General features: G+C 38.7%; 1 protein-coding gene across 1 annotated transcript in view; it reads right to left on the reverse strand.

The window, feature by feature from the left end:
• Positions 1-12,045, reverse strand: part of KDSR (3-ketodihydrosphingosine reductase) — a 38,829-nt gene that overhangs the window by 22,162 nt on the left and 4,622 nt on the right. Inside the window, exons 2-6 of the mRNA XM_053571226.1 lie at positions 11,773-11,862; positions 9,485-9,541; positions 5,166-5,231; positions 4,886-4,981; positions 1,383-1,574 (exon numbers count right to left, since the gene is read on the reverse strand). Of these exons, the coding sequence (XP_053427201.1) occupies positions 1,383-1,574; positions 4,886-4,981; positions 5,166-5,231; positions 9,485-9,541; positions 11,773-11,862 (501 nt within the window). The remainder of the gene's footprint in view (positions 1-1,382; positions 1,575-4,885; positions 4,982-5,165; positions 5,232-9,484; positions 9,542-11,772; positions 11,863-12,045) is intronic.

Below are 12,045 nucleotides of genomic sequence, written 5' to 3' on the forward strand. Positions count from 1 at the left end.
TCTTCATTTATGTGCAATCTACTATGACTGCTTTCCTGCTACCACAGCCTACGTGAGCAGCTGTGATAGACACCATTTAGCCTCCAAAGCCTAAAATATTTATAATCTGGCCTTTCACCAAAAAAGTTTTGCCAACCCCTCATCTAAGTCCTTGACCAGGTTTCCTAAAAGCACATTCTTAGTACAAGAAGGCTGGCCACCTGAAGGGTAGGCCACCTGGCTACCTTCACTTCAGGTAGAGCTAGAAATTCTCTTATACGTTTTTAACATTACAATGGGGTATTCTATTTCAGCATATGGTGGTCCCCCTTTGTGATTTCATTTTCCATGGTTCCAGTTATCTGTAGTCAACCAAGGTCTAAAAATAGGTGATTATAGTACAGTAAGATATTTTTATTATTTTTTATTGTTTGGGATTCATTGAGGGGACAAAGAATTAGGTTGCGCTGATTGCATTTGTTAGATAAAGTATCGAGAGAAAGAAACCGAGAGAAACCATATCTATATAACTTTTATTACAGCATATAACTATCCTATATTACTAGTTACATTGTTAATCTCTCACTGTCTAATACACAAATTAAACTTTATAATAGGTATGTATATATAGGAAAAAGCATATTATGTATAGGATTTGGTACTATTTGTGAGGGGTCTTGGAACTGCCCACAGCAATAAGAAAGAACTTTACTATGCTTTTTCAGTATATGATATAAACAGAAATACATACACGAGCGATGATCCCTGAGCATCCCCAAGTGACAATGATTCAGAATTCTACTTCATGCAGTATAAGGTTCTAGGCATCATGACAAACACTTACTTTGGCGCTAATCCTAACTAACTTCGCCCTTGTTCCACAAAATGTTCTATTAACTGTGAAAGTAAAAAGCCTTTACTTTCTTCAACATCTTTTGAAGATATGAAAATATGAGCAGTAGAAAAGCCAAATGATTTTTTTATTCCATCCCCTCTCATTGGACAGATGAAGAAACAGAGCCAGTTAAATGACTAGACTACCCTTCAAGTTAAGAATTATACAGCAGCTAATTCAAGCTTTTCTTTTAACCATGTACTCACCTATTTATGCGATTAAAAGGACAAATCTTTTTGTTAAAGAAAAATCTCTACAGAATAAAGTATTTTTGGTTAACCTAACCTGTATTCATACAGTATTGGACCAATAATACTATGAAGATATTACAGGTACTTTGTGTATCAAATTAAATAAGCAAAAATCCCATAGCCATTTTCCCCTAATGTAAAATCTATAAATCTCTAATTTAATACAGTAACATGTAAAGAAGCATCAAAATGAAAGAGAAATTCAGAGTATATTGAGAGCTGAGGAGAATAAATACCAAAATGAATACAACTTTTACCTCCATCTGCAAAGCTTCAGCCAATCCCCTTATGGCAAACTTGGATGGAGAGTAGGCCGTGAAGCCGTATAGTCCCAACTGTCCGGCCTGGGAGGACACAAACACGATCCTGCCCACCCGGCGCTCCTTCATGGTGGTGATCACTGCTCGGCTGGGGTACACGCTGCCCAGGTAATTGATGCTCATTAATCTCTGCAGGGACACATGAGGAATGAATGAGGTCAAAAGCCTCAAGGCTCCACTCACTGGGAAATCAGTCTGCTTTCCAGATTTAAGGTCTTCAGTGAAAGCTCAACCATCAACAGCTTTGGGGTCTGGGTTTTTTCTTTTTTTTAGAGAATGGATCTTGCTCTGTTGCCTAGGCTGGAGTGCTATGGCCTGATCATTGCTAATTGCAGGATTGAACTCCTGGATTCAAGCAATCCTCCTGAGTCACTGTGATTACAGGTACAAGCCACCCTGCTCCACTTAGATTTATTGAATAAATGAATCACTAAATGATACTGCAGATGGAATGTGACATGAAACCTGCCACTGAAGCCACAAGACCTACATGTGAAGCCTATTTCAATCTAGTCTTCCATTCTCACAGTCTTTCCATTGCTGAAAATTGGTCAAAATTAGTTTTCTCCTTATTAAAAAGTACACTGCACATTGTGGATAATGCTTTTTGAAAGACAACTTTAGTAAAGAGCTTCCAAATATTTCTAGCTCTTAGTTCTAAGCTAAATCACAAAGAGAGTAGGACAGCGGTTAACTGTGCAGATTTTGGGTTCAAACCTTGGCTCTGCCATATATTGCTTTTTTAATCAGACCTTCTACCCATTTTCTGAGCTGAAAACAAGGTCAATTTTGGTACCACCTCCAGGCATCTGCAAAGATTCAAAGAGGAAACACAAGCTAAGCATTAGCACAGTAAGAACTTAAGAAACACTAGCTCTTATATCATAGTAGCTAAAAGATCACATAGGGACTAATAGTAGGTTTTCCCCTCATCTTGAGAGCTCTTAAAATTCTTAAGCTTCAACTTGAAACTCTAAGAATACTTGTATTTTTTTTCTTTTCGTATTTAACCAGAGTCAATGCAGATAAGAATACTTGTATTAAAATGTTTCTATATTACTTGCATTAAAATTTTTCAAATATTAAAATATTTGTAAAAATATTTGATCATCATGTAAAACTAAACATTTCAACTGGGGAAGCCTGAGGTCAATCATGATATATCAACTTAAGAGAATATTAGATAACTTTCTGAAATGATGACCAGAAACACTAAGAGAGACATATCTCTGCTACAACTTGAAGAAAAGCAGAAAGCAGACTGCATTTACACCGTGACTGTGACTGTTTGAAGCACTAAATAAAAGCACACATGCTTGGGTGCAAAAACAACGAAATACAGAGAATTGTGATTGTGTCAAAATGCTGGGATTCTCATTTTTTTCCCTCCTTAAAATGTGTTTTAATAGCATTGTACTATTTTGATAATAAAAACGTTCTTAGAAAATATTTGAAAAAAGATGGTATATTATATCCCTATGTTTATATTGGCACCCTTTACAGAGATTTGTTTTTAAGACAAGAACCCACAGGAAAAATGAATATAGAAATAAAAATAATAACAACAGGCCAGGAATAGGGGCTCAGGCCTGTAATCCCAGCACTTTGGGAAGTCTGGGTGGGTGGATCACTTGAGGTCAGGAGACCAGCCTGGGCAACATAGTGAGATGCCATCTTTATAATAAATAGAAAAATTAGCCAGGTGTGGTGGCACCACCTGTAGTCCCAGCTACTTGGGGAGGCTGAGGCAGGAGGATCGCTTGAGCCCAGGAGTTTGAGGATGCTGTGAGCTGTGATGCTGCTACTGCCCTCATGCCCAGGGCAACAAAGTGGGACTCTATCTTTAAAAAAATAATGAAAATAAAAAATAATAGCAGCAATAACCTTTCAGGAAGCTGAAGAAAAGAATGACGAGTGATAACTAACTTAGCCTATCACAGGAAAACACAAGCTAAGTGGGAGAAACTCAAAAGCAGGATGTACCACAGTGTCCCAACAGGCTCAACCTGCATCACGTGTCTCTGGGGTGGGGGTGAGGGTGGGTGACACACGGCTGAAAGATAAGAGTATAGAGAAAGAATTTGTTTAAAAAGGAGTCAGCTAGAAACAGCCCAAACGCCCATCCATGATGGCTGGATACACAGAGTGGTACACCCACACAATGGAGCATGATCCCCCTATAAAAAGGAATGAGGCACCGATACACACCACAGTGTGGATGAACCTCAAAAGCATCATGCTAAGTGAAAGAAGCCAGACGGGAAAGGGTGTTTGTCACATGACTCCATTTACACAAGATGGCTAGAAAGATAGACTATGGCTTGGTGGTCAGGGCCGGGGAGGGAGTGAGGAATGGTGGTGGTCAGGGCAGGAGAGGGAGTGCAGAATGATGGTGGTCAGGGCAGGGGAAGGACTGAGGAATGGTGGTGGTCAGGGCAGGGGAGGGAGTGAAGAATGGTGGTGATCAGGGGCCGGGGAGGGAGTGTGGAATGGGGAACAATAGCTAAGTAGGGTTTCCCTTTGAGGCAATGAAAATGTTTTGGAACTAAACAGAAGTGGTTTCACAGCACTGTGAATGCACAAAACACCTCTGAACTGTTTATACTGAAATGGTTAATTTTATGTTATATGAATTTCACTTCGATTTTTAAAACTCGATATATGTTAATGGCAATAAAGAAAAGAGAAAAGCAGCCAGATCCTAAATGTCTTTTCCCTCTCCACAGAGCACATCTATGCCCCTCTTCTGGCCGAGAGGAGACTGGAGGTTCAGGTTGTAGAGGGAGTAAGTCTAGATAAAGCAAGAAGTCTACGTGAGTCTGTCTAGACCATGAACACTGAGATGCCAATTGTCTTCCCCAGCTTCACTGCACACAGGTGTGCATCCCTTAGGTAGTAGGCTGGAAGACTCTTTTCGGGGCTTCTGACCAAGCCAGGAGAAAGTCTAAAGATACTGATACTGAAATTTCTAATCACTAAGAGGGAATCCTGAAGAAATATGTTTAAAAGTAGAAACATCACTAGATGCATTATCTTTTTACCTTAGTCTGAGAACTCTAGCAAGTCTCCCCTCCAATTGTTTTGGTTTCTCTTTGTTAATAATATATAACGTGAACTTGACCCAAACACCTAATGTCTCTTATTTTACCAAGTGCTGTCCTGAGAATTGACCTAAGTGAATTGTTGAAGTAATCTGTGTCTGGTTAGAGGTCTCAGTTCCATTTCACAGCTGAGAAAAACCAGGGTCCAGAAACTTGTCTAAATTCTTAAGGGGCAATGGCCATGGCACTGGGACCAAAATCCTATTCAGCTTTCCTCTGATCTTCTAAAGCCTCCATGAATATCTGAATGTGTTCGTCTCTTTTACTCTTAAGCCTTTACCCTTGGCTTTTTCTATTTTAGAATATGGGCTATCCAAGTGAGTAAACATTTGTACTTACCTCAAAACTACTAACTTCAAGATCTTCAAATTTTCCTGACAGTGCTGTTCCTGCGCAGTTTACAAGCATGTCCACTGGACCCAGTTTCTCCTGTGCCTAGAAAAATGTTATCAGAGCAGGTATTAAGAAAGAGAAGAGGAAAGCCACAGCAGCAGACGAATGCTAATAGATAACATTTAAACTATTAACTCCATAAGGAAGATTTACCAATTCCAAGTTGCATAGCAAAATGAACCAACCAAAGTCCAGTGCTTTAATTCCAACCAGCCCAACCTCTTACTTGTTTTATGACATTCTCTACTTGGTTATAGTCTTGAGATACATCGACTGATATACAAAGCACCACCTGTTAAAAGAAAAAAAAAAGAAAATGATCAAAAATACACAGGTGTCAAAACTACTTTTAAAAGATGCTTTTAAAATGAAAGGTAATTCTTTCCAATAAAGGAGGCCAATTTTGAATGTACAGATTACAGTGTTTGAAGTCTACTGGAATGCAATTAGTACAGTCTAATTTCTTGGCAGTTTTCAGAGTTATGCAAACTCCAGAGAATGTTCTAAGAAATGTTAAAAATGCTCCTCTTGAAATGCCACTAATTATAGTCACTGAAAGCAGATCAGGAGTCACCTGCAGCCAGGAGTGGGAGATGGAAAGAACTTTAAAAAGACACATGCAGATTTTGGGAAATGATAAAAACGTTCTGTGCATTGCAGAGAAGTTTTGTCTATCAAAAGCCACTGAGCTACACTTCAAATGGGTGTGGCTTATTGTCCATAAATTACATCTAAATAAAATTGTTAAAAATAATAACAATAAACCTACTAGATAAGTTTTTAAAAATATTTGCTTTGAAGCAGTACTGGCTATGACTACCCTATTAAGATTCGATATCAGCTGATGATAAGTAAGTGACAGCCCACGTGGACCACAGGACATTATCTGAGGAGGAAGGCCAAGGGTCCATCTTGGCCTATTGGACCTGAGCTGGAAGCAAGTGGCATCTGAGGTTTGCTTAAGTCTCCTGACTCTGCAGCTGACCTGGCCACTCACAGATTATCTGTCCAAGGAATGCCAAGCAGACCCCGGAGCCATGCTCAGGGATCCACAGCAGGGTGACGGTGGGGAAGAGCTCACTCCGCTTTTGCTTACCTCAGACAACAATTCCATTTAGACTTTGAAAAGAAAAAAAGAGAAAAAAAGGAAGGAAGAGAAAAGGAGATGAAGCATAGACCTGGGAGCTTACTTAGATAAAAATTTATGAAAAAGACATCAGGAGCCCTGATAGGGATGAACAACGAGCGACTGTTTTGATTTTCCTTTCTGAGTAGTGTTTTCAGATCTAGAGCTTAGATCCCCATCAGAGGAATGTTCTATGTTCTAAAGGAAGTCACTGCAAGAAGCAGAAAGGTGTTCTTGATTTCTCGGTCCTTCCAGGAATTCTTCCTTTTTGAGACTGGCTGCCCAATTAGCAGGGAGAGACAATGTGTGTGTGCAGAAGGGACATTTACGTGGCAACAGCATGCACCGGTGTGGAGCTGCGAGTCCAGTGAGCTCCAATCCTGGCTCTGCACTTCCTAGTTGAGCAGAACCTGAGAGGAGTACAGTGGCCTCCGCTGAACATAAGGCCAATCAGACACCAGTGATGACCAGAGTCCTCTCTGGCTCTGAGAAGCTATGCCAAAGGGCTGGATAAAAAGAGACCAGTGCCTTACAATTTGATACAATAGGAAGGAAGTTTTATTTAATGCAAGGAAGACTCCCATCCAAATGATACAAATTTCTAAGTAATGTAAATGTCCCCTTCACAAACATACCCTCAAGTGTCCGTACCCTTGGCTGAAAGTGGATTCTATCCCTCCTACATCTTCACACAGAAAGCAGTTTTTAAAAGCAGTAGGAATCATATGATTACTTTTAAAGTATACGTTTTCTTACAATATTAAATCAGTTACAGTAAATAAAATCTACACCACAGAACACTGAAATTTAAAAATATATATGTTCAGCAGGATGTTGTGGCAGGCGCCTGTAGTCCCAGCTACTTAGGAGGCTGAGGCAAGATAATCACTTAAGCCCAAGAGTTGGAGGCTGCTGTGAGCTGTAAAGCCATAGCATTCTACCCAAGGTGATAGCTTGAGATTCTGTCTCAAAAAAATAAATAAATAAAATAAATATATATATATATATATAAACACCAAAAAGTCACCAAAAGAAAAAAAAAAAAAAAAAGCCCATACAAGCCTGGTAGAACAGCCAAAGGATCAAGCTAACTCTTGCCTGCCCCAGGCCAGAGTATTTTCCTTCCAGAGAGTTTTCCACCTGCCCTACAGCCCTCTGACAGATGAAAAGAGGGCATAGATGATGGCCAAGAATGGCCATGGCCTTGTGCATTCAGGATCCGCAGTTTTACACCACACTCCTTTCTCTATCAATCAGTCTTATGGGAGTACGGAAAGGAACAGGGGGAGGACAAGGATGGATCTGCAGAGCGGGTGTTCTTCCAATGACCATGGGTTTCCAGAAGAGGGTACAGGCAAAGGTCATAGTCACAGAGAAAAGCTCACATGTGTACAAGGAGATACAGACAAGGAGCTTTACATGGAGCATAGATTGCAATAGCAAAAACAAAAAAGAATGGGAACAGTTTGGCAACAGGAAGCTGATTTTAATAAATTGTTTTATTAACTCTGTGGCAGCAGTTTAAAAAATGAACCCGTTTTGGGGTTCATTTTTGGAAATGAATCTCTAACTTATGGAAAGTATGAGAACTTTCATATGGAAATATGAAAGATATTCATATTCCATTCAAAAATATGGAAAGATCTCTAACTTATTCTGGAGGTGGAAAAGGGAATTAAAAACACAGCAAAATACTCTCTAAAACTCATCAGAAAAGCAAAAATTAAAGTCTGCCAATACCAAGTGTTGACAAGGATGTGGAGCCAGAGGAACTATGATCCATGTGGTGGGACTGTGACCACCTGGGCAAGGCTGAGGACTCATCACCACAACCCAGCAGTTCCATTTCTAAGTGTGTATCATCCTTGTACATGTACATAAGAAGACATGGGTGAAAACTCTTCTGAAAGCAAAAGCACAAACTAACAAAAAAAAAAAAAAACTGGAAACAGCTAAAACAGCTACTGATAGCAGAACTGAGAACAGAATGTAGTCTATGTGTACAACACTCTACACATATAGCAGTTAACAAAAAGAATGAAGTCCTACCTTATGTAGCATTACAGAGGATTTTTAAAATAACATCCAGTGAAGAAATTGAGTTGTTCAGGAATGCATAAAGAATGCATATGATATGGTGGCGCTGTGGCTCAGTGAGTAGGGCTTGGGCCCCATATTCCAAGGGTGGCGGGTTCGAACCTTGCCCTGGCCAAACTGCAACTAAAACTAGCTGGGCGTTGTGGCAGGCACCTGTACTCCCAGCTATTCAGGAGGCTGAGGCAAGAGAATCACCTAAGCCAAGAGCTGGAGGTTGCTGTGAGCTCTGACACCACAGAAAAAAAAAAAAAAAAGAATGCATATGCTAGAGACAGAAAGTAGATTGGTGATTGCCTAGGGCCGGAATAGGGAGTGACTGCTAATGGGTATGGTGATTTTTTTACAGGGTGATGGTTGTACAACTATGAATATACCAAAACCCATTGAATTGTACACTTTAAATGGGTCAATTGTATGGTGTGTGAATGATATCTCAATAAAGCTGTTAAAAAAAATGAAAACTGACCATCCCAAGCAAGAGCAAGACCCTACCTCTACAACACATAGAAAAATCAGTTTGTAGTGGTGAGTGTCTGTAGTCCCAACTACTTAGCAAGCTGAGGCAGGAGGATTGCTTGAGCCCAGGAGTTTGAGGTTACTGTGAGCTATGACTCTACTCGGACCTGAGCGACTCAGCGAAACTCTGTGTTAAAAAAATAAATACATAAATAAAACTGACACCATAAAGTTCAAAAAGAAGAACTAACAACAAACTATTTAGGGTCAAATGCATATGGTAAAATTGTGACGAAAACCAAAGGATCAATATAAAAATCAGTCTGGGGGTCGCCTCTAGGAATGAGACTGGGGGACAAACCTGCTGGGGAGCCCAGAGGGGGCTTCAGAGACTTGGGTAAATTCTATTCCTTTGGCTGGGCAATGGGTGTGTGGTGATTAATTTGTTACTGTTTTATACTGAAATATATGTTATAAATGCCATTTTATTATATTCATCAAAAAATTCCACAACCAAAAAAAATTTTTAAATACCCTTTTGTTCTTAAGCATCTGTACAAAACTCATTTAAATAAGTAATTTAAATAAAGTAATTTCCTAGTAAAACAATGTTATTTGACCATTTGTGGATGTGTATTGAGTCTATTCTTTTTTTATTGTTGTTAATAAAATAAACAATAATAATAACCTTAGTTCCTAGACAATTCGAATAATTTTACCTTTTTAAAAATAGTTTACTATGTATTTTAATTAGGAAAATCATACATGCTTTCAATGAACTATTCAGAGTTGAAGTAATCCTTTTTTCCTTTGTATTAAAATTACATTGATTTTCAGAAAAATGCATCCTGAAGACAGAGCTTTACCTGTTTGTCATTAATAGAGTGCTTTCCAATTTCCTTCTTTGCCTGTAGCAGCTTGTCCTGAAAGCAACACAGAACAATTAGTTCCGAGGATTGTCTATACGTATGTATGTTTGTTGAAAGGAGAGAAAAAGAAATTATTTGTCTAAGTATTATTTGTTAAATTCTAGAAAATACACAAAATAGCATTTACACTGCATAGGTGGACTGGGCCATAATCTAGGAAAGAAAGAAGCTGTAAATATGTTAAAATCTGAATAAAGGATAACACGTTTTTTAAATTATTGCAGAGAATGGTAACAGAAAAATAAATGAACCTCAAAACCCAATTAACAGAATTAACTCCTGATGGTCACACTACAGTTGCAATGTTTTTTTTCTTATGTTTTTTTTAATTAATTAATTTATTTACTTTTATTGTTGGGGATTCATTGAGGGTATAATAAGCCAGGATACACTAATTGCATTTGTTAGGTAAAGTCCCTCTTGCAATCATGTCTTGCCCCCAGAAGGTGTGGCACGCACCAAGGCCCAGCCCCCTCCCTCCTTCCCTCTCTCTGCTTTTCCTCCCCACCATGACCTTAATTGTTGTTAACTGTCCTTATCAGTTCTAATGTTTTGATCTAACATTATTGACTTGTGATCTAAAACAAGAACAAACATTATTAATATGCAATGCTTTCCAAACATAAAGGTATGAGTGATTCTGTGTTAGGTGTGCTTTTGTAAGATATTATCCAGAATTTTCCTCCTCTACTACAAAACCAAATATATTAAAAACTGCTTTCTTGATGAAATGGATAAACCTATACCTGGCTACTTTAAAATACTCTGAAGGCAAGCAAACCTACCCAAGTAACTCAGTAATTCTTCCAAAGTCTCAATTTCATTTGTTTTACTTATTTTCAAGAAAACAGATACTGAATTATAATACCTTATTATAGCATTAACTTAAATAAAATTATGACATACAGAGGAAAAAACGGGAGAAAAATCCTTCCAAAGGACATGCAGGGTTTCTGAATGTGAACGTGTCAATAATAAAACACTATTCCATTACTCAAGATACATAAAACTAGACTCTGCCAAGTTTAGAATGAAAAAAGTACATTAGAAAAAAAAGCAAAATAAGGAATTTCTTGATGTCAGAGGCTCTTTAGCTCATTCATCTCTAGCCATGAAAGGACCCCTACAACCTCCTGAGCACCTACCTGAAACACAGGGCTCTCTTATCTTCATTTTTATTTATTCTGAGTCAAATAATAGCATTATTTAAAACTCACAAAATGCCATGTTATTAAATTTGTTATTTTCATTCATATAAGGTGGCTTCAAAGCAAATCACTGTTAAAGAAGTAAAGCTATAAATAAAAGACAGGTAGCTAATTCTGCCTTTCTTGGTTTTTAAAAGAAATTATGAATGTCCAGGCCTAATTCTGTATCATTATTTAAATACTTTCCCCCAAAGGCCCTCCCTGGCCTGCCATTGCCCCGGGCTCTGTTCAACTGTCCATGCCCTACTTGAGCAGTTACTGTACCATTTACCAGCCTTTGACGACAGTGAATCCAAAACCCCCATGCGAGGATACCATGCTGCTATTCCCAGGCTCTCCATCATCCCTCCCTTCATTTCTTCTGGGCACAAAGCAGCCAAGGTCACATTTCCCTCCCCATACGGTGAGCAAAAGGACTTCAGAACAGCTCATGTGTACAGTGTCACTGCTTTGCACTCTGAAAACAATTTTGGCAAGAATAACAGACTCTGGCAAAAAGAAAAACATCTTGCATGAAAAACACATATTGCCAAACTTCTAGGGAGGAACAAGATTTCTTTGTGGTGATTTCACTAGAGAAGGATTTCACTAGAGATACCCATCATGTCATAAGCAAACTATAGAGAGAAATCACACAGAAATGCCTGCACACCTGCTCCAGAATCACTGTCTCTGGCACCTCTGGCCTGACAGAGGACCATCCCTGATACTTACAGCAAGGCGTGTGACTTAACTATGTCCCAGCCTCTCTCAACTCAAGTTTCACAATATCTATAATTACATTGCCTAATACGTTAATGGCATAAATAAATATTGAGCTGACCTGATTTCAGTTGAGAAGTGTTTGCCCTAAATATGAGAAAGAACCAATAATCCAGGAATCACATTTCAAATTAAGGAAGCCAAGTACTTTCCAGCACAAGTGCAAGTGCTAAGACATTTAGCACAATCTATTTGACTAATACATGGTTGAATAAGTTAAGTTATTATTTATAATAAGGAGTCTAGAAGACTCACCTCATTTCGTGCAACCAGAGTAATAAATGCTCCTTGTTTATAGCACTCGATGGCAACGCACTTCCCAATGCCACTGGAACCTCCTGTAACCTAAAAACAAAAACCATAAAATCTTCTTAGCACTTGAAATTTCCCCTCTATGGAAAAATTTTAAAAAATAACTATGATGGGCTCTAAAAACTGATCTATGAGACTTAAATGTTTAGCTGTTGTATCCTTTTCTACCAAACTTAACCAATGGAGTCAGTGCAAACATGGAAGGATATACCGTCA

The sequence above is a fragment of the Nycticebus coucang genome, chromosome 19, assembly GCF_027406575.1.
Source record: "Nycticebus coucang isolate mNycCou1 chromosome 19, mNycCou1.pri, whole genome shotgun sequence".
In the NCBI taxonomy this organism is placed as follows: domain Eukaryota; kingdom Metazoa; phylum Chordata; class Mammalia; order Primates; family Lorisidae; genus Nycticebus; species Nycticebus coucang.